The sequence below is a fragment of the Calidris pugnax genome, unplaced genomic scaffold (genome assembly GCF_001431845.1).
Source record: "Calidris pugnax isolate Ruff unplaced genomic scaffold, ASM143184v1 scaffold116, whole genome shotgun sequence".
NCBI lineage: Eukaryota > Metazoa > Chordata > Aves > Charadriiformes > Scolopacidae > Calidris > Calidris pugnax.
Window position 1 is genome coordinate 52,816 of NW_015090877.1, and position 22,525 is coordinate 75,340.

Consider the following 22,525-nt stretch of genomic DNA (forward strand, 5'->3'; position numbering starts at 1 on the left):
GGACAGGGGGTGATCAGTTCCCTGGATGCTGGAGCCCGCCTGGCTCTCAGGACAGCTGACTGCATGGCTGCAGGGCTTCTCCACAGTGCAATGACCCCACATAGCAAGGGAGAGGAAGCTCTGAGCGAGGCAGTGTAGTGCGGTAGGTACAGCAGTTCCCTGGGACGTGGGGTTGATTGGGGCACAGCTGGTCAGTCACATCAGACCAAGACATCCCTGGAGGACAGGGATAGCTTTTGCCATGGCTGCAGTTATTTTGCTGACTCGGTCCAGAAAACCCCAAGAAGAAAACCTCAAGAGCACCCCTTCCTGGTGCTTCAGTTTCTCCTGCTGTGAAGAGGTGCTGCTGTCCTGCCTCTCTCCCTGCCTGTCTTCCAGCTCAGGAGTAGCCATAACTGTTCATACCATTCATCCAGTTGGGCTTTCCCAAGCCCAGCTGGACTTGCCAGGACACAATCAAGCCTCAACTTGTTGGATTCCTGCATCCCCAGGAATTCTCTATACCCTGCAAGCAGGACTGGGGAGGCGAGGCTGAGCAAGAGGTTGTGTGAGTATGCCAGCCAAAGGTTTCCTCTGTCCCTCCAGAAAAGCAATCCAGAGCACTTTTTGGACTCACCATGACTCTCTGGTGCTCTGAGGATGGGGACAAAGTCCCTGTCAGTGAGATGGACTCAGCCCCAGAGGCCCACAGCCCCAGGATCACAGGGTCCAGGGCTCAACTGAGCAGTTTGCGCCAAATGAAGGTGAAATCCTGCAGAGAGGGGACTGATCAGTTTGTGGGTAAACTTCTTTGGGAACTGGCCATCGTTGGGTTCTCCATCTCGTCCTGAGTAATGTGATTCAGCAAATGGTTCTGCACACGTGGACCGAGGCAGCCTGGCTTCCCAGATTAGGCAACAGGGAAGGGGAAAGAGCTGGGGGGAGAGCTGACCCGGGACAAAGGCGCTTTTCTTTCAGACTGCCCAGGGCTGGGCAGCTTCTTCCCACCCCCAGCCTGCACCAGCGGCATGCAAAGTGCTCGCTCGCTCCTAATGTGCCGGGTAAAGAAGCAACAGCTGCAGGGGCCCTTTTCCCTCAGGAGCTGTGACAGCACCCGGTGGCCAGGCCAGGAGCTAAATTTAAACTCGTGCTTTGTGTGTTTGTACGTGCAAGTGCAGTCTCCAGCCCTGACTCCCCCCGCTGCCTCTCCCAGTGTGTGGAGGAGACAGACGGGAGATCCGGAGGAGCTCCAGCAGGCTGGGACCCAGGGAAGGGGGGCTTGGCTGTGGGGCAGGAGGGGGAGAAACGGTTAGGGGGAAAACACCATGGAGCCTGCTTCTCCCCAGGATGACGTGAAGAAGAGGCAACAGAAGGAGAAGTCCAAGAAACCGGTGCCACCAGCAGCCCCCCGGCCAGCCAGGGCTCTGTTCTGCTTAACTCTGCAAAATCCCCTACGGAAGGCGTGCATCAGCATCGTGGAGTGGAAGTATCCTTCTGGCTGCGCGGGTGTGGGAGCACCCATGTGTGTGCCTGTGAGCAGGGGTGCTGGGGAGCTGTCAGCCTACTTCAGGCCTCTTCTGGCTGCCTCATTGGGTCTGTAAAAGGCAAGAAGGCACTTGGGCAGCCCTGTCAGGATGCACTGGCAAAGGCAACGGCTGTGCAAACTGGGGGCTGAGAAGCAGGTCAGGCTGTGGGGACCTTCGGTAAGGTGGTGCGGGGACAGGCAGGGACAGCCTGGGTGGTAGGGGACCTGCGAGAGTAAACACATTTTGTGCTGACAGGAGCTGTGCCCGGGAGAGAAGGACAGCCTGTCAGGAGGGGAGAGGGTTTAGCATGTGAGGAGGGGGCACAGTGCCCCTCCTGGGGTGAGGATGGGACCAGGCAGAGGAGGAGGGCCAGGCTGGGGGAGCAGGAGCTGAGGATGGGGCTGGGGACAGCAAGCTGCCCAAGTGAGAGGCTTGGGGGTTGGGTGGTGAGACCGTGGCGAGCTGCCTGGGATGGCTCTTTGTGGGTGTCACTGCCTGCCTGATCCCGAAGCTGCTCCCTGCACTGGTGGGGGGGCTGGTCACCATCCCCCGAATCTTTGCCAACACTGTTGTCTTCTCAGCCCACCCTTTTCCATCCTTCCTTGGCACTGCTGTCACAGGGGAAGGGTTTTGTGAGTAATACTCTTCAGAGGGGCAGTATTTCTCTGTGCCTCTGCATTAATTTAGGGTGGGTTTCAGGTGGTTGCTCTTTGATTGGCCATCTTTTCACTGGGGCATTATAGCTCAGAAATATCAAAATGTCGTGTTTCTGCCACCCATCCAGAATTTATTTTAGGCCATTGGATATCACCTTATTCACCTGTATTTTATGGAAGGGAAGACGATGGGAGGTGAAGCATTTTACTTTGGCTTGAGCAAAACATTTGGGCTTAAGCAAAAACAATGGAATTTGGGGATTTTTCCAGCAAATACAGTTCTTCTACCCCAACTTTTCTTATTTCAGTTGCTGAACCTGTCTGCGTGCTCCTGGCATTGGCAGGATCATCCCAGCCCTGGCCAGGCTTTACTCCTCTTGGAAGTGGCTTGGTCAGCTGTGGCTGGCTGTGTTGCTGTGCATGTAGTGCCGTGGGGACACCAGACCCATGCCCCCCCACTGCCAGAGATGCCATCCTGTTCAAAGCCTAGGGTGCCCGTTTGCAGGCACTCAGGACGTGCTGTCACCTCTGGCGATGCTGTGCTGGCAGTGGCTTTTGTGCCCTTCTTCCTTTGAGGAGAGGGAGCAGAGCTGAAATTGGGGAATTCTCCATTTCTGCTTCTCTGATGTAAGGTCTGGGTTGTTCTAAAAGCATGTGGAAGGGAACTGTGTCTGTGTCTTAAATAGACACTGAGCATGGAAGAAACTTGTGCGTGTGCCCTAGCGACAGCGGAAGAGCTGGAAATAGGACTTACATCTTCCAACATGCTCAAACACATTCCTCCTCCTGGGCCAATGCTTGCCAGTATGTAACAAGTAGGGGTCTTTTCCACATTGGTGCCCTGGAAGGGAAGTGTGGAGGGGAGAGGTGGGTGTCTCACCAGGAAGGTTGCAGGTGGTTCTGACCTGTGCAGGACAAATGATCCAGGGCATTGGGTTTCTCCAGGGCCTCTCTTGTGCCCGGCGGTATTTATACCAACAGGCACCTGTCTGCCCTTGGTCAGGGATCAGGGTTTGCAAGGCATGACAGAGTCGTTCCAGTTCCTGCGGGTTGTTATGGTCTTCAGGGCCAGGCAAGCCTCCAAGGGGAGATTAGCTGTGACCATTTTATGTGGGAATACCTGGCATCTGGGTTCAGTATGGCAGTACACATTCCTATTCCCTCAGCCCATCTCTGCTGGGTACCTTCTGCTGTCAGAACACAAAGCTGAGCCATAGCAGCAGGACAGAGTCTTTTCTAGGCAGTTGGAGAGTAGGGAGTATCACTGCACTCAGGTTTGGATTGGTGAAAGTCAGGCTGGCTCGAGGCGGAGGGGCTTTTATGCTGAAATTTGCTGACCTCAACCCCCTCAACCTCTCAACCCCCCGTTAGCAAGGAAATCTGAGTACTCTGCAAGTTGCTGGGTATTGTGTGCTCGACAGTTAGCCTGGCAAGCGGATGGTTGCTGGGCCATGTCTAGCTTTGTGGTGTCACCCTGATATTCCAGGGTCATTTTGCAGCCAGGAGGACTTCAGGACAGATGGGCAAGGAGCCTGTGGACCCTGGAGGACCACAGAGCTGCAGGCCACTCAGTGCCTAATTCCTGCTGCAAGGCAGATGTTGGGACCCTTGGACACTGTGTGGCAGGAGGCTGCTGGAGAGAAAGAAGCGAGAGTACGTGACAAGGAGATGAGACTCTGGCTCGGTCGCAAGAGGTAGAGACACCATGCTAGTGATGCCACATACCTCTTTTTTGGTTCAATCTGTTCCACTGCATCTCTGCCTAATAACAGTGCCAGACTAACAGACTTGCCAGCAGCAAGCTGATTCCAGCTCCAGTTACCCAAGAGATGACCCTTCAAGGAGGGCTGCTCATCTCACCCTGTCAGAGCAGCTTCTAACCCCTGGGCTCTGCCCTATTACCTGGAACACAGAGGGGAACAGCTTTTCCAGCTGACTTTAGTTTTTAAAGTGTGTCAGTCAGCTTTTCCAGCTGACTTTAGTTTTTAAAGTGTCATCAAGCTGATAGATAGAAGTGTCCAGAAAAGGTAAAATAAGGTGTGATGAGCACAGGACACAACTGTCAGCGCTCAGCCAGCTCAGCAGGCCAGTATGGAGAGAATGCTCCTGAGGTGGCCCTCGCCCTGTGATGCTGGATTGGACAGTGATATGGTTACTGCAGCGCAAGATAGGCCTCAGCATAATTATCTGGAAAGCTGAGCTAATTAGCTGATTAACCATGGTGTAGGGAAGTGTCAGTATGTCTGCAGGGCCTCTCTGCTGGGGCACTCAGTTTCAAGGGCTCTGCTGGGTTCTGTAGTGACATTGGTCTGCATGGCTGAGCTGTAGGTGTTCCCACTGAGTGTGTTCCTTTGGAAGGTCTGCCCAAAGTGAGATGGGGATGCTGGGAAACCCTGTCTTGTCCTGGAACCTCTGAACCCGCTGGATGAGCTTTACCAGTTTGCCCATGATGGCAGGTTGGTAGTTACAGGTAAGGATGGGGATGAGAGGTCTCAAAACAGTTTATGGATGTAGATGCTGGCTAGTAGGACAATGAAGAGGAGAAGGACCTGGAGGGGAGTGTGCTGATTTGCGTCACTGTTGATTTACACTGCAGGTGGGTCTCACCCAGTGGGCAGCTAGACCAACATTTTCATTTCCTCCGTCTGCTTTTAGTATCAGTGGCTTCCAGGGGCACAGGCAAGGCAAGTGGATCAGGGACAACTGTATGTCTCAAGAAACATTATTTGCCAGGAAACTTTGAGCATTGTGACCAAAAACGTTTCTTGTAGTTTTCTGTGTCGTGCTGTACCCTTTGCTTTTAGGTATGTGCACAGCTGCATGGTGCAGTGGCTAGGCACAAGAACTTGAGAGGTGCAGTAGGGCCCAGGGCCCAGGGTAATGGCAGCAAAAGATGATGGCTGTCTTCTTCTAATCAGACGTCTGCTGCACTCCCAGGGTATTGCAGAGTGGCAGGTTTGGACACCATGCTGGGAAGAAGAGAGAGTGGGGTCCCTGCGGTGAGAGTCTGGCTGTGGATGGGGTCCTGGAACCAGAGTTTGAATTCTTTTGGGGCTTCAGGAACATGATAGCTGAAGCTTGACCATGCAGTTGCAGTGCCCTGGCAGAGCAGCGACAGCAGCAGGGGCCTGGGAGTGACCATGTGCCTGTCCTAGGGCCTTCAGGGAAAAACAGCAAGTCACCCTATTTGTTCAGGGATGTCATAGGGCCCAAACAGCACAATTCCACCTTCTAAGGAGTGTGACAGAGCCAAGACTGAGTACTCTTGTTACTACCAGCCCATGGCACTCCTGGGGACAGTTACAGGACCACCAGGGCACTGAGACTGAAGGACACCTGGGGATGTTAGCAGCTGGATGTTCTGCTAGAGGAGACTCTGGCTGAGGTGTCTGCTGTCTTGTCCCTAGATGCCTTCTGGTCAGGGAGACATGGCCCACCCACGAGCTGCTGCTCAGCAGCATCTCCCTCACAGGTGCTGAGTACAGAGAGCGCCACGGTCAGGGCCGAAGGGTGATGCTTTGGTTAAGTGCCTACACGCAAGAGGGTCCTGATTCCCTGAAGGATGATGATGAGGAAACTACCATCTCTCCCATCCCCTCATTATTCCTCCACTGCAGCCTTTTAATTTGTGCCTACTCCCCACGTGTCCTGTGCCAGAGCTGCCCCTCTCCAGCAGCTGAGTGTCCAGGCCCTGGGTTTCATCCTGGCCCATTCCCTCTGTCCTGGGGCACTCAAGAAATGGGCAGAAACTGGGGATGTGGAGAGGGTGAAGTCTGACTGTTCTCTCTCTGATTCTCAGTCCCAGTAGGAGATTGTTTCCCCGTAGCCGGTGGGGTTTCCCCACAAATACCCAGACAGAACAGCACAGGGGCTGGGCTGTATCTGCTTTTTCCTTCCTATCTCCTCTTCTTAACAGTTTCTCTCAGACCCTTTGAAATCATCATCCTCCTCACCATCTTTGCAAACTGTGTTGCACTGGCCATCTACCTGCCGATGCCTGAGGATGACACTAACGTTGCCAACTCCAGCCTGGTAAGTGTCCCTCAGGGCTTGGTTCTGGGGCCAGTCTTGTTTAATATTTTTATTGATGATCTAAATAAGGGGATTGAGTGCATCCTCAGTAAGTTTGCAGATGACACCAAACTGGGTGGGAGTGTTGATCTACTTGTGGGTCGGAAGGCTCTACAGAGGGACCTGGACAGGTTGGATCAATGGGCCAAGACCAATGGGATGAGGTTCAATAAGGCCAAGTGCCGGGTCCTGCGTTTTGGTCACAACAGCCCCAGGCAACACTACAGGCTTGGGGAAGAGTGGCTGGAAAGCTGCCCAGCAGACAAGGACCTGGCAGTGTTGGGGGTCAGCCGGCTGAACATGAGCCAGCAGTGTGCCCAGGTGGCCAAGAAGGCCAACTGTGTCAGGAACAGCGTGGCCAGCAGGAGCAGGGCAGTGATGGTGCCTCTGTCCTGGGCACTGGTAAGGCCTCACCTCGAGTGCTGTGTTCAGTTCTGGGCCCCTCACTACAGGAAGGACATTGAGCTGCTCGAGCGTGTCTGGAGGAGAGCCACCAAGCTGGGGAGGGGTCTAGAGAACAAGTCTAGAGAACAAGGAGAGGCTGAGGGAGCTGGGCATGTTCAGTTTGGAGAAGAGGAAGCTGAGAGGGGACCTCATTGCCCTCTCCAGCTCCCTGAAAGGAGGTTGTAGAGAGGTGGGTTGGCCTCTTCGCCCAAGGGAATAATGGCAGGGCCAGAGGAAATGATCTGACGATGTGGCAAGGGAGGTTTAGATATTAGGAAGAATTACTTCACTGAGAGAGTGGTCAGGCACTGGAATGGTCTGCCTGGGGAGGTGGTGGAGTCACCATCCCTGGAGGTATTTAAGAGACGTGTAGACATGGCACTTCAGGGCATGGTCTAGTGCCCAGGATTGTTGGTTTGTGTCTGTTTGGGGGTGGGTGTGGTGTGTTTTTGTTGGCTTTTTTTTTGTGTGTGGTTGGACTCGATGATCTCAAAGGTCCCTTCCAACCATGAATATTCTGTGATTCTGTGACACAGCCCTTCCCACAGTCCTGCAGGACAGCCAAGCACTGGGCTTGGGAGGGCTGTGTGGAGCTGGTCACTCAGCATGGCATGGGTGCGATATGGTAACACCTGTAGTGGAGCATCTGCCGGCAGTCAGGCAGTGTTGGTCCAGCGAGAGATGCTGTGAAGACAGAGGGAGGCAGAGTGGTGGAGAAACCACTGCAAAATGGGTTTTCAGAGGGCCTGAAACCACCCCTAGGTTGAGATCAGAGGCAGCACGTTGATATGTGAAGTGCACAGGCAGGAAGAATTGATGCTTAAAAAAGAAGAAAGTCCCTCAATTTTTTTATCATGACACTTCCAAAAGGAAGCATCCTGTTCCATAAAGGCTCAAGTGGGTTTTTTTCAACATTTATGGAATAAAATTTTCTGCTTTCATTTCAAAACTGTATTTTAATTTTGATACTTTTTATTTAAGAGGGGAAGAAATGTGTCTCTGTTAAGCAAAGAGGTTGCTGCTTTCCAAACAGTTATGCCTTTTTTTCTCCCCCCCCAGTCATTCCATTTTGCCTGGAATAAGATGTTTTGATGTGACCCAAATCTGCACTATTTTTGGTTTGCCACCTCTTTCCTCTCTTCAGATCCCTATTGTGGTTCAATCCACATTGATTTCCATTGAGAGTCTGAGTTTGGCGACTGAATCAAAGCATCTAAATATGTTCTTTTTTTAATGAAGTGTTCTCTTTGCTAATTTTGAGACTCCTCACAGTTTAGGTGGGGTGTGTTATTTGCAGGTGTTGCTGGCAACTTGTGACTTGCGGTTTTTTCCTGTTCCTTAGAGACTCTGCAGGGAAAAATATTAAAGCAGTCAAAGAATCTGAGACACAAAATACAAACTGAGGTTTTACTTGTGCAGTTTTTAGTTCCTCAAAGTGCTTTTGTTTCTTTCCCTCTTAGTGGTCTTTTAGTGGCAGTGAAGGTAGTGTTAACTTCTCATTTCCTTGGAAAAAGATGAAAAGGGTTGCTATTGGCAGTGTGTTACTACGTTTTTTAAAAATAAAAGCAACAGAGGAGGGGAATTAAAAATACCCAGGGCGAGTTAATTCCTGGGGTGTTCTTTCAGCCTGCCAGTTTCTCTAACACCTGTGAGCTCAGGACAGAGTTAAGCTCAAGACACTGGTTTTGATTTCTTCCCTGGCCAAGGGGGCACCACAGGATTTGAAAAGTGCCATTGTCTCAGCTGAGAGATTAAACAGGCAAAGCAAAACTAAGGTAAGTTGAATGTGGAAAGTACGAGCTGGGGACGGTGGTGATGGGGGCTTCCTGCTGGGAAGGGGGTTTAGGATTTGGCTGAGACCAGGATGCCTGCAAGGGGCAGAGCTGGGGAAAGCCCAGCAACATGTGGCAGTGTGGCATGACAGGGGGACAGCCTGGCAGCAACCTGCCTCGCAGTGTTCCCGGTCAGGGACTGATGCTGCCCAAGAAGGACCAACAGCCTTTCCCATTAATGGGAGGCAGGCCTGTACTCAGCAATGTCATACGTAAAAGACATTTCATCTATTTATATTTATTGTATATCAGGTCACTTATGCTCTATCCTCTTGGGGATTTTTCAGCCTGTTGCCATGCCAACAGCCCTCTGTATCAGGAGTCTGGCAGCCCCAGGATTCTGTTCTTTCATCTCTGCTCTCTGTGTTCCTTTGTCATGGTGGCTTTGTAGAAGCAATCCCAGCTAAGAGCTGAGCCAGACTCCCATCCCCCCAGGTATCGGTCTGTGCTCTGCATGGGGGCCCACAAAGGCTTGTTGGAGGCATTTCTTCCTGAAGCAGAGATGCTACAGTGCATTTAGTTTCTCCCCGCCACTCTTTTAATTGCCTCTCCTCGTTGCCTGGTCCTCATTAGAGAGGACTGAGTTTATCTAAAGATCCTGGAATTGTTGGGGAGGCAAAAGGTGTGAGGGGACACTGAATCAGAGCAGTGAGGACGTTGCCCCATGTTATTTGTGGAGGCAGGATCAAGGCTGACTCTCATCAGAGCTCACCGCTAATGGGTGTGCAGGGGCCTGTCTGGTCTGAGCTTCCTTCAGAGGAGCCTTCTGCATCCCAGACACTTCATGCAGTGAAAGCAACTCTTCTCTGGAGCTGAGGGTCTCCAGCAAGAGAGGAACTCCTGGGAGACCTCTGCTGCTACTTTTTTCCCGCAAGACTGGAAAACCTGAAAAGCAGCCACGCTTGTGACTCCGTCTTTCCAGGACGACCCTACCTGGGGAAGATTGGCACCCAGAGTTTAGCTTAGATATAGAATTAGTCTCATGAAAGCTTTGTTAACCAAAACTCATTTTAGGGATGGAAAAGGTATATTTAATAACCCATAAATCTTTTATGAATCTGTTTCGCTTTATCCTGAAAGAAATAGAGTTAATTTCAACATATTTACTGATTATTCTTTTTAGATTGGATTTTTTCTGATCCAGAAGACTTTTTTTTAATGCTGTTTTTGTCTAGTTTTGTCTCATTCTAATGAAATCAAAATACTTTCTTCAACCCTGATGAAATGATTTTGACTCTTCAACTCCATAAAAAATTCACAGCCTTTATTTTCTCTTTGACATCAGTCTCCAGAATTGTCAGTGAGTTCCACATAACATTGTCTTTCACTAGAAGCCTTGCTGCAGATGGAAGCAAGTTCAGAAAAGTGTTTAGCAAGGCAGGTTATTCAAGGGGATACACCCAAGAAAATACAGATGTCGGCATGTGAGCTGGCTGCCTGGACTCTGTTTATGGTCAACAAAAAAATAAAGGCAAAATTAGAGTAGGGTTTTTCTCCTTAGGGCAGTTGGTCTTCTCCTGCAGTTGTGAGCAGTGTTTGACATGCTGCACACACAAAAATACCTGTTTTTTCCACACTAATGGGACCCAAAGATGACTGCTTAGAGGGAGGTCACCCTTTCAGAGCATCCAAAAGCAGCTGGGCTTAGTCCCGTGTGCTTTGTAAGTGTATCAGGTGCAACATGAAGCCTGGTGAGGTAGGACAGAGCTGGAGCTCAAGCTGTTCAGCAGACACTCTAATAACACACGTAATGGCCCATGTGTAGGCCCTCTGTTAGTATCACAGATAATGGCTTTATGTTTAGGTAAAAGAGATGTTTAATATAAAGGAGTATGCTTCCAAAAATTCCACGTTTTGTGTTGCATTGGGTTGTATCTTAGCCGCAGGGGTCAGGGGGCCCCTGTGTTTTAAAGCCTGGACACAAACCCTGGTTTTGAAGAGTGAGCACCTGTTGTCATAGAATCATAGCATCGTTTAGGTTGGAGAAAAGAAGAGCAACGAAGCTGGTGAGGGGTCTGGAGAGTAAGTCTTATGAGGAGCGGCTGAGGGAGCTGGAGTTGTTCAGTCTGGAGAAGAGGAGGCTGAGAGGAGACCTTATCGCGCTCTATAACTACCTGAAGGGGGGTGTAGAGAGGCGGGGGTTGGTCTCATCTCCCAAGTTACAGGCAATAGGACAAGAGGAAACGGCCTCAAGTTGTGCCAGGAGAGGTTTAGATTGGATATTAGGAAACATTTCTTCATGGAAAGGGTTATCCAGCATTGAAATAGGCTGCCCAGGGAAGTGTTTGAGGCACCATCCCTGGAGGTGTTCAAAAGACGGGTTGAAATGGTCCTCAGGAATATGGTTTAGTGGTGTGGTTTTTTGGTTTTGTGGTGTGTGGGTGTTTTTTGTTTTGTGGGGTTTTTTTTTTGTTGTTTGTTTGTTTGGGGTTTTTGTTTGTTTGTTTGGTTGGTTTTTTGTTTGTTTGTTTGTTTGGGGTTTTTGTTTGTTTGTTTGTTTTGGGTTTTTTTGTGTGTGTTTGTTTTTTTTAATCAGAGTTAGGTTGATGGTTGGACTAGAGGATCTTTAAGGTCCCTTTCAACCTAGATGATTCTATGATTCTATGAGAATAACTTTAAGATCATCAAATCCCACCATTAGATCATCGAGTCCAACCATTAGATGCCAAGTGTCTGTCCCTTGACGATGGTATTGGTCACTCACTGCAGAAGAGTCCTGATCTTTGTCAGCGACATGGGCACTGTGACTGAGTGCACCCTCAGCAAGTTTGCTGACAATGACACCAAGCTGTGTGGCGTGGTCAACACGCTGGAGGGATGCCATCCAGAAGGACCTGCACAAGCTTGAGAGGTGGGCCCATGCCAACCTCACGAAGGTCAGCCAGACCAAGTGCAAGGTCCTGTACCTGGGTGATGGCAATCCCAAGCACAGCTACAGGTTGGGGGGAGAATGGATTGAGAGCAGCCCTGTGGAGAAGGTGTTGATTGATGAGAAGCTCAACATGAGCCGACAACATGTGCTCACAGCCCAGAAAGCCCTCTGGACCCTGGGCTGCATCAAAAGAAGTGTGGCCAGCAGGATGAGTTGGGGTGGGGTGGTAGATTCTACCCCGCTGCTCCACTCTGGTGACACCCCCACCTGGAGTGCTCAGCACAGGAAGGACATGGAACTGTTGGAGTGAGTCCAGAGGAGGGCCATGAAGATCAGCCCCTCTGCCCAGCTTTCTTGGGCCCCTCTTCCCTCCAGGGCTTTATCCCACGGTAACCCACCGAAGAGATTCATGAAGAGGCCAAAGCCTGGCCTCCTGAAGTTCAAGGTAGGAAGCTTACCATGCTCCCTCCTCATGCCCAAAGGATCTTGAACTCCACCATCTCATGGTCACTGTGGCCAAGGCTGCCCTTGAGCTTCAAGGATTAGTTGTCCTGTCCTCTTCTCCCTCTCACATCTACAGGGCTTGTCTCAGCTGTGTTTGGGGAAGGGAAGAAAGACACAGAGATACTCTTGCAAAGCACTGTTGTTGCAAGTCTCTGGAGACCACCTTTGTGGGTGTTTTCTATTTAAAAAGCCCTTATGAAAGACTTCAGTAGCGCAGCTATCTGCCCTGCATGTTTTGCTGCGGGCAGTCTGCATGTGCCTCCTGGTCAACCCATTGGTGCACATATAAAAAAAGCATTTTTATGGGGGACAGTGATCAAACACTGGCACAGGTTGCTCAGGGGAGTTGTGGAGTTGTTGGAGATGTTCAAAACCCACGTGGACAAACTTCTGAGCAACTCCCTGTAAGCTGGCCCAGCTTTGAGCTGTGAGGGCTGTGACCAGGTGATCTCCAGAGATCCCTGCCAGCCTCAAACCTCTTGTGGTCTGTGACAACTGCCTCAGCCATGGCAAGGGCCTCCCTCAGGCTGGCAGTGAAGGGTGGTGTGGGACAGCAGCAGTGATGGGAGCTGGAGCTGCAGGGGAGAAGGGGAGCAGGGCCTGACTGGGACTAAGAGGCTCAAGGGGAGGTGCAGGGGCGGATGGTGCAGGAGCAGAGGGCATGGAGGAGGGCAGGAAGCTGAGGACAGTTTGGAGGTATCAGGGAGGAGTGAGTGCTGTGAGTCCCTCTGCATGCAGATGTCTTCTGCTGGGCAGCAGAGGTAGCTATCTGGCTGTGTTATGGTCACACTGTCCCCTCACCATTGTTCCCAGGCCAGCCCAGAGGCTTTATCCAAACCCTGCTCTGGCTGTTCCCTGGGAGGAGACAGCAGGGACGTAGAGCTGGAGCTCATTCTGGAGAGCCCTGCGTGGCCATAGAGGCTGGGAGCAGACGTTGCTGAGGAGTCCGGAGCTGTCTCACGCTGCATTGCATCAGCATGGTACACACTGTTCTTTCTGCTGCTCTGCAGCTCATTCAGCACCCACAGGCCAGGTGACTGTGTCCCTTACATGGGTGGAGCGTGTGTGTGTCTAGCAGCCCTGTGCATTGCAAAGACTTGCATCTTTTTATAGTGGCTTTTTGAAGGCTGGGCTCTTCATACACCCAATCCCAGCTCTGCCAGGCAGCTCTGCTGTCTTTCCCTAAGCAGCCTCCCACTGTGGGTAGCCAGCCTCTGAGTTCTGAGGGTGATGAGGGGATGATGGGGGGTGGTGGCGCAGGTTGGATCCTCAGCTGCTAGAAACTGGCCAGGGCTTCAGTGAAGTCAGAATGGTTGGGGTTGGAAGGGACCTTAAGGACCATCTATTTCCAGGCCCCCTGCCCTGGGCAAGGACACCTCCCACCAGACCAGGTTGCTCAAAGCCCTGTCCAACCTGGCCTTGAACCCTCCAGGGATGGAGCAGTCACAGCTTCTCTGGGCAGCCTGGGCTGGTGTCTCACCACCCTCATAGTGAAAAATTTCTTTGTGAGATCTCATCTAAATCTCCCCTCTGGCAGTTTGAAGCCATTACCCCTCATCCTATCACTACGTGCCCTTGTAAAAAGTCCCTCTCTAGCCTTCCTGTAGGCCTCCTTCAGACACTGGAAAGCTGCTCTAAGGTCTCCCTGGAGCCTTTTCTTCTCCAGGATGAACAACCCCAACTCTCTCAGCCTGTCCTCCCTCAGCAGAGGGGCTCCAGCCCCCTGATCATCTTCATGGCCTCCTCTGGACCCACTCCAACAGGTCCATGTCCTTCCTGTGCTGAGGACTCCAAAGCTGGACACAGTACTCCAGGTGGTCTCAAGAGTGAAGTAGAGGTACAGAATCCCCTCTCTCATCCTGTTGGCCACACAGGTCAGTGGAGTTGTGCCTGTACACGGTGTGTGCCTCACTTGCAGGGTCTGCTATGTCTCCTCATGGCACAGGCACGGAGTGGCCATGTGGGTCATGAATGGCACAGTCTCTATGATGACCTGCAACATGGGCAGCACCAGAGCTGGGGGAAGTGCCTGACTGATTTCTTCTCAAATCATCCCAGACGTATGAAGTGGGGTCTGCAGCAGGTGCAGGACATGCAGTGCTTGATATGTTATAAAGTCTGCCAGGACAAAATATCCCTGAGCTTCTTTCTGCTGGTATCTGGAGGCTACACTAAGTTGGTCCTGGCTCAGGACACCACTTTGTGGCCTCATGAGTTTCATTGCCAGTATGTGTCCTGCAGCTACACCTAACACTTGGAGAATCCAGAATTTGCCATAACTTGCCCGATCTTGGCCCACTGACAAAGATGCTAGTGAGATGTCTTCATGGTCCGGGGCCTGGCTTCTCTGGCTCTACTGCTGCTCTGCTATCATCAGCACTTGCCCATAGTTTACAGCCAGATAAGCCAGGGGAACTGGACCCACGGCTGTAGGGCAGGTGATGGGGAATCCCTCCAGCCAGCACTGATGGATCACTGCACAGAACCTTCGTACTGGCCATGCCAAGACTTTTGCTTGTACTAGAGGGGTTACACCAGCAGAATAGATCAGGATGATCCAGCTCAGCGTGGCTGGGTGTGTAAAGCACACCAGTGAGCTGGCACTGTAAGAGAATTTACAATTATTGCCTTTCCCAAGGTGGAGGGAATGTAGCCAGGTCTCAGAGGGCTGTCTGCTGGCTCTGCCTTGGCCTGGTTTGAACCTTGGTGCTCACCAGCTGTACATGGTGGGCAAATCCCGTTAGACCTGGCCAAAGCACCCTTCTTCTAGTTTGGGCTTCTCAAATGGACCTCCAAAGTCATCTTTTGATTCTGGGCAAGGGTTTTTTAGGGGGCAATCCCTATCAGTGAGAGACCCTGGAGCCTGACTGTCCTGCTGGATGAAGGAATTAGCTTTTACAATGCTGGGGCTCCAGGCTGGACCCTGACACTCACCAGCCTGGGCCTTGACAGCTGCAGGACTGCTCCCCCATTTATGCTCCCTTTGCAGCAGGGGAGATACCCCACCACACCACTGGCTGCTGGTGCGGCTCTACAGCCCCTCCATACTTGAAATGATCCTCATGATAGTTGTATTTACATGTCAGGGATTGCAAGGACAGACTTTTGGGGATAGACTAGAGGGGATCTGTGACTGATAAGGGGGCGAAGTGAGTGGTGTTGAGTTGCTTTAGCTAAAAAGCTTGGAAGACAGAGCCCTCATAACACCAGTAATTGCAATGCTTAGGTCTTTGTTCTCACCATTGCTGCCCTCAGATCCAACAAGAACTGGCGCTTGTATGGGTAGCAGTCATACAGTGAGACTTGGCATGGCCACTGCTTTTGGATGTGGTAATTGAGCAAGCAATACTTCTGTCTGAGCCCTGACCCTGGTTTCTTCAATGGACAGCATTCTCCCTTTGGCAAGCCAGAAGGAGCCTGGGAGGAAGGTGTGCTCGCAGCACTGCAGCCTTCCCCACTGGAGACCTGCTCCCATTTTGGTCTCAGAGAGACGTTTCTACCTGTCTGGGTGCAATTCCCTGCATAGCCCAAGCAGGGATGCTCTTTGCCCTTCATGGGGTGCTGATAGAGCAGAAGAGCCATGGAAAACCAGAAATATAAATAGCCCCATCCATCTGGCTGCTTCAGAGGGATTTTAATCCCAGTCTGGAAAGGGCCATCAGCAGCAAGGGCAGTGATGGCAGGGACAGGCAGAAGCAGGTGGGCAGAGGCAGCTCTTGGCCACGCTCCGGGGAAAGATGAGCTATTCTGGGCCTGGCGGCTGCAGGGCTGTGCCGAGTCCCTGCGGTGGGGTGCCAGGTCCCGCCTGGGGACCAGCAGAGCCCCCAGGCCAGTTTCTAGCAGCTCACCCTGTCATGCAGATGCCTGGCATTAGGCAGGAAGTCTTGAGGCCTCACTTCCCTGGGATCCCAGGGCACAAGAGGAGCCACAATGCAGCTGCTTGTCCCACAGTGACTGTGTGGTGTCTCCAGGACAATCCCTTCCTCAGCTGGAGAGGATGAGGAGGAGTCACCGCTGCCTGTGGGAGGAAGGCTATGGGAGAATGGGAGGGTGAGGCAGCAGGGAGGGCAGTGATGTGCAGTGCCCTTGGGCCAGGCACCTTTGGGTGCTGGCTTGGGAATCGGTGGCTTTTCTGGCATAGTTTGTAAGAACAGGTACACAGCCCAGGGACATATTCCTGGCAACATGCCATTGAAGGGACGCAGAGGATCATGCTGCAGGCCAAAGAATGGCATGTGGTAGCTCAGCATGCCACCTATTCCTTGCCCAGGGAAGCTGCAGTGCTGCCTGGTGTGTAGGGGAGATCACAGGTGGGTTGGCAGCAGGGGCTGATCCAGAGACACGTGGGGAAGAGCTGTGCATGGTGGTGATGCCAAGGGAAGTGACAGTCTGCTCTAATGGAGCATCCTCTCCTGCTTGCCTTTCTAATTCCCAGGAGAAGATCGAATATGCCTTCCTGATCTTCTTTGCCATTGAGGCGATGCTCAAGATAATTGCCTACGGGTTTCTTTTCCATACGGATGCCTATCTCCGAAACGGCTGGAACGTGCTCGACTTCTCCATCGTGTCCCTAGGGTAATGCAAGGAGGGGAAGATGCTGGTGCTCAGGTTGTGCCAGGCCTGGTCCATAGCCCATCAGCTACATCAATTTTTCTAGTGATTGCAGGGGTTTGGGGCCAAGTCCTAGACTCAGTTCATGGCCTTCTCCCATGGTCCCGTTTTTCATGCCCTGACATCTCCAGGATCCTCTCGAACTCCTGTTTCTTCCTGTTTGAAGAAATGTCTTCAGTGGCTCTTAGGTCCCCTTGCCCTGGAGAATAGGAGTGACATGGGGTCCACTGGTGTTTGGCATACAGGGATAGGGTCCACTGGGCACTAGGGGGTGGGAGGGCCCCAGGCTGCTCAGCACTGAAGGTGGCACCCCATGGAGGCTTGTCCAACCCAGGAGTTGGACTTAGCCAAGAGCTGTTCCCCGGGTCAGGCTGAGCACAGCTGGCAGAGTCCCATCCCTTGCTTTGCCACCTGCAGAGCACTGACTCCTTAGCACAGATTTCTTGGTCTCCATCCTCATGCCCTTCTCTTTTCCCTGTCCTTCCTTCTGCTTCTCCCCACTTTCTTCCCTGCTCTGTGCCCTGGCTCTTTCAGGCTTATCACCATGACCCTGGAGCAGGTCAATGCGAAGCAGGGAGGGACTTCAGGGGGAAAAGGCGGCTTCGACGTGAAGGCCCTGCGAGCGTTTCGTGTGCTGAGACCCCTGCGCCTGGTGTCCGGAGTGCCAAGTGGGTGCTGGGTGTCCTGCCAGCATGAAGGGCTGGTGGGTGGATTGAATCTCAGTGCCTGGTGAGGGTGGGGGCCATGCAGCAGGTTTCTTGTTGGGGCATCCCCAGCCACAAGGTGGGTGTGGAGGAGCCACAGGTTCTTCCTCATCCTACAGCTTGCAGTTGTCAATGTTGGGGATCTGCAGGCTGACACACATTCAGCTCACTGCACGGCTCAGTGTCAGCACCTTTAGGTGGCCACTGTGAAAGGGGCCAGGACCTCACTCTAGTTCCTCAGGGCAGGGATCTCCTTCTCCTATAACTCATATGAATATAGCCAGGATGAGAGCAACAGACCAAATGGAGGGGCATGAAGCAATGCGTGGTGCCTGGCTTTGCTGGGGTCTTCCACATGCTCGCATGGTGGATAGAGAAGGGATTTCTTGCTTCAGATATTTCAGTCCCAACCCACCTGTGCCCCTCTTCCCTTGGCATGGGGCATTTCAGAAGCTGCTTTTCAGAGGGACTGGTGGGAATGCAAGATGTACCCAAAGCTCTTTAGGAAGTGGTTGACCTCCTCTCCCTTCTCCTTGGTGCAGGCCTTCAGGTCGTCCTGAACTCCATCATCAAGGCCATGGTGCCCCTGCTCCACATTGCCCTGCTGGTCCTCTTCATGATCATCATCTATGCCATTGTTGGGCAAGAGCTCTTCAAGGGCAAGATGCACAAGACCTGCTACTACCTTGGGACAGGTGGGGTTGTGGCAGGGGGTGATACGGCAGAGATGTCTCTGTGTGGCTGCTGTGCAGACCACAGAGCTTCTTTGGGTAGCAAAAAGTCTGGCCTTGCCAGTGTCAGACATGGGAGTGTGGCATGACCAAAGGGTGTTTGGTGCAGCACACAGCTTGGTGATGGTACGTGGTAGGAGGAGGTGGTGAAAGGGGAAGGGCTTCTGCAGGAGGTTGGGAGGTGCTGTGACTTGCTCCACTTGGCCTAATCTAGTGCTCACACCACAACTTTCCTCTTCAGATGTGATTGCCACAGTGGCATTCGAGAAGCCAGCCCCATGCACCAGCTCTGGCCATGGGCGACACTGCACCATCAATGGCACTGAGTGCCGAAGCGGCTGGCCAGGACCCAATGATGGCATCACTCACTTCGATAACTTTGGCTTTGCCATGCTGACTGTCTATCAGTGCATCACCATGGAGGGCTGGACTGAAGTCCTCTACTGGGTAAGCTCCAGCAGCTTGGGCCTTACGCCCAGCTCGGCGGTGGTGACTACTGGTGCTGCCTCACACCGGGGAATTCTCTCCAGGACACAGGACCCCATAGCAGGGCTAAGTCTCTCCACTAGTGAAAGACATCCTGCCCCCACCAAGTGTCATACTGTGGTGCACATCCCATAGTGCACCTGGCATGTCTTCTGCACGTCTGCAGGCACTGCCCAAGCTGTCCTTGCTCTCCAGATAGACAGGAGGGTACTCCAGTTCCCACCTTTGTGAAGGGGTACAGGCCAGGCACAGCAATGGCTGGCTGGTGGATGCTTCTCCAGCAAAACCGTACGTTTTGCAGTCTTTGTGAGACTGTCTTGCAGAGGCTTAGACATGGGGAAAAAGTGTAAATCTGCTCCCAAAATGCTTGTGTCTGCTAAAACCTGATGCAGAGTCACAAGGAGCCAGGGCTCAGAGTCAGGTTTATCTACTACTATCCCAAGCACTCACTTTAGAGGGGGCAAAGCACCCAGAGGCTGTTGAGGGGGCCCTAAGGGGAGACAGACAACAGACAGTGTGTTCCAGATGCTTCATCTGTCGCTCTGCTTGGCAGGTAAATGATGCCATTGGGAATGAATGGCCCTGGATCTACTTTGTCAGCCTTATCTTGCTTGGCTCATTCTTCGTTCTCAACCTGGTGCTGGGGGTGCTCAGTGGGTAAGTGCCACCCTGTCCTTTCTCTTTTCTAGCAGATCAGTCAGCATGAGCAGAGTGTGGGCATTAGTGGTTTTAACTGTACAAGAAGAAAGCCTGGAAAAGTTTCTATTCCTTTTCCTCTCCCATTCCTCTCCCTTTTTCTTTGCATGCTTAGAAACCCTGAGCCTTGAGTTACTTTTTGTGTTAGTGTCCATGACTGTCTGAGGTTTCAGCTCAGCACTTAACACAGAAATCTTTTCCCTGTATCACAAGCAGCTGTCAGCAAACGCAGCCATGGAGCACAGTGTTAGGTGTTTGTAGTGTGGTCTGCGAGCATTCACAGCAAAAGAAGCTGAGCAGGGAGCTCAAAGCAGCAGCTCTTACCTGTTGGTTTCTCACATTACCCCATGGCTGATGCTTCTCACTGGTACCTGCAGCGCTGCCATCCTGTTGTGAGTGCACACGATTTCCTCACGGTCAACCTACAGAAAACACCTTTGATGTGAATGCAAGGGATCTTAAGAATTATTATTAGTCTAATTAATGCTTCAACAGTCTCATCCAAATACAACAACAAGCTATCATCAGTCTTGTTACAATAATCATAATACTTCTATGCCAAATGACTCAATTGGTGCTAATTCCCATAGTAGTGCAGTTAAGGCTGCTATGCACAGAATATCTCTAATGTGACGCTCAACCTACTATGCATTGCTGTGCTGAGATGCTAGCATCCCAATTTTGTTGCTGGGAAGTGTGTGTTCTGAGGAGTGAAGGGGGCATTTCTCCTCAGGTCTGTGTAGGCACAGGGTCTTTTCTGTGTGTTTCAGTCCAGTGTGTGCAAGTGGATCACACTCATTGTCTCTATTAATTCACAGGGTTGAGAGCTGGGGGAAGCTTTCTGCCCTCCACATAGGTGAGATTGCTCTAATCCTTAGCTGGGCTGGAGAACTCCCACAACCTCCAACGTCTAGCTTTAGTTGGCCTGTCCAACCATAGCATCCTGCAGCAAGGAGCTCCCAAGGAGCATCCAGTAGTGAGGGAAAAACCCTGCCTACCATCAGGCATCAGGCGATGATCCCCAGTCATCTTGTGTCATGGAACAGGGACAAGAGAGAGGAAAGTCACTAGAGAAATCTAATGGTAGCACTAAGTGGTAGGGTATTTCAGGCTTTTATCTTTCTACAAGGACTGGCCTGGCACAGGCCTCTGGTACCTGTCCTCCATGCGGTCCCCCTCCTGAATCTCACTCTGCTGCTTGCCTTGTCCCAGAGAGTTCACCAAAGAGCGTGAGAAGGCCAAGTCGCGGGGCACATTTCAGAAGCTGCGGGAGAAGCAGCAACTGGAAGAGGATCTGAAGGGCTACATGGACTGGATCACCCACGCTGAGGTCATGGACAGTGACCGGGCCAGGGGAGAAGGTACCAGGTCTGCTTGGTCAAAGACCCTTAGCCTGAGGGTTGGGTTCCTAGCACTGGCCATCCTAGAGGGGCACGGTAGAGATTTTTGGAGAAGTCACAAAGATTCATTTTGCTTGAAAAGCTATGAAACAAAATGCTTTGACTTCTGCAGAACAGTTTCCTTCCTCTTGGTTGTTTTTTTATTTTCTTTCCTGAATCATTTTATTGAGTCTGACCCCAACTAGCAATAGCTTGGCTTTCATGCTAAGTCTTCACCTCAACCACTGTATTTGGTATTTGCAGACTACTAGCAAGGCCTAGGTCTTCTTTGGCAAAGTGCACTTGAAATGACCATGAGAAGCCATGAGGAGCATGTGCGCTTGTGTATACAGGGGTAGAGTGCAGGGTTACTAGCTCGCACACTAGCAGATGCATGAATTTCTTGCCATTGCTTGACAATTTAAGGGGATTAGAAGGGGCGCGGGGAAGGAGGTGAATATACAGGCATCCAGCCAAAGGCTCAGCAAGGCCTGGGGAGCTCTGCCACTGAGCCACTGCATCTGCTATGCTACTCTACCTAGTGAAGTAACTTTTGATGCCTCAAGCTGAGCAATACATGTGTGCAAAGAGCCTTGGGAAACAGTGGGAAAAACAAAATGCCTCTTCCACACCTGTGGCCAGGGCTCTTGCAAACCTTCTGTTGATCAGATTACAACTGACCCCAGTTTTCTTCATGCTGGGAGTGTCTCGCACTGAGGAGCTGTTGCGGGCTGAGTGGTAAACTTTACCCATAAGAGAGAAGTAGTGAAATATTTATTAATATAAAACAGTGACTTAACAAAGTTGATAGTGAATGCAACAGTGTTTTACGAGATTTGATGGCAATCGAATGATTATTTGCTGCACAGAGGACAGGGTCAGACAAGCTGTCAGAGGGACCCTCCTATTGAGTCACGAGGTTCAGAAAGGACCCCCTGGCTTTCTAAACTCCTTCTCAGAGAGGAGTCTGGGTGCAGCTGGATCCAATCCTAGTCCCAGACTTGGTCAATGGTTTATGTCTAAAGGATCATATATGCGCAATCAATCCTTTATATTACTTAGGTAAAATTTCAAAGTTTAGCATGCTATTAGTCACTTACTGACAATCTGTTGCAGCAAGGAATCACTCAGGCTCGAGGAGTAAAGCTTAAGCGAGCATCCCCACTCGGGGGCGAGATCCTGGTGTGCAGCCACTGCCATACAGGAGAGCTCCAAGGGCTCTTGGTCTGTCCGCTATTTATAGAGTAAGATAATTGACCTATAGTCATACTCTCATGGGAACAAGATATCTAGGCCCTGACTCCAGACAGTGTTTTGGCTGTGTTGCCAGCCATCCCCCAAAGTCCAGGTGAAACCCATCACAGCTCCCACTGATGGTTATGGCTTGAGCAGGACCCAGGGAGGGGGCAGAGCACACTGCCACAGGAGCCGACATACACACTGCTGTCTCTTCAGGCTCCTGCTCTTGCTGCAGGGCAAGCAGCCTGAGCAAGCAAGTAGGAGGCACCAAGTTTGTGGTGCCTCCTACTTGGTTTGCACCTGAAACTCAAAACCTTCTGGCCAAACTCTCGCTGCCTTTTCCCTGGGACAGCATGTCTTGATTTCACTTCTGATAGGGAAGCTCTTCCTGATGTCTCCTGGGAGAGGTTCCCACGTGTTTTTCTCAAGGGCTCCAAGGAAAGCCTGGGATATCGTTCCCTCCTTAGGTATGATGCCATCGGATGAAGGAGGGTCAGAGACAGAGAGCTTGTATGAAATTGAGGGCATGAACAAGTGGATTCTGTACTTGTAAGTATGCACTGCATGTGGATTTGCCCAGTCTCTCAGTTGCTGTCTTGGCTGGCCCAGGCTTTCTTGTCAGCCACCGGTTTCTCGGGGAGAGCCAGCAGCTGTGTGCTCAGGAGGAGATGCAAACATTGCGGACAGCACACAGAATTTTGTTCTGGTACTGGCAAAAAGCAACCTCAAGGTGAACAACCTCTTCACTTTGGGACCCGGCTCCAAGCATCCTCTCCTGGACCACACAGCATGTCT

At 51.6% G+C, this 22,525-nt stretch overlaps 1 protein-coding gene across 5 annotated transcripts in view; it reads left to right on the forward strand.

The window, feature by feature from the left end:
* Window positions 1–1,304: 1,304 nt before the first annotated feature.
* CACNA1S (calcium channel, voltage-dependent, L type, alpha 1S subunit) overlaps window positions 1,305–22,525 on the forward strand; it is a 50,066-nt gene continuing 28,845 nt past the window's right edge. For 3 of the 5 annotated variants that reach the window (XM_014946332.1, XM_014946334.1, XM_014946333.1), the window contains exons 1-9: window positions 1,305–1,465; window positions 6,088–6,193; window positions 16,320–16,459; window positions 17,030–17,163; window positions 17,742–17,894; window positions 18,172–18,377; window positions 18,970–19,073; window positions 20,325–20,473; window positions 22,198–22,279. In XM_014946332.1, coding sequence (XP_014801818.1) covers window positions 1,305–1,465; window positions 6,088–6,193; window positions 16,320–16,459; window positions 17,030–17,163; window positions 17,742–17,894; window positions 18,172–18,377; window positions 18,970–19,073; window positions 20,325–20,473; window positions 22,198–22,279 — 1,235 coding nt within the window. Of the gene's footprint in view, window positions 1,466–6,087; window positions 6,194–8,315; window positions 8,452–16,319; window positions 16,460–17,029; window positions 17,199–17,741; window positions 17,895–18,171; window positions 18,378–18,969; window positions 19,074–20,324; window positions 20,474–22,197; window positions 22,280–22,525 lie in introns of those variants that run through there. The other 2 variants (XM_014946335.1, XM_014946336.1) reach the window with 2 other exon arrangements.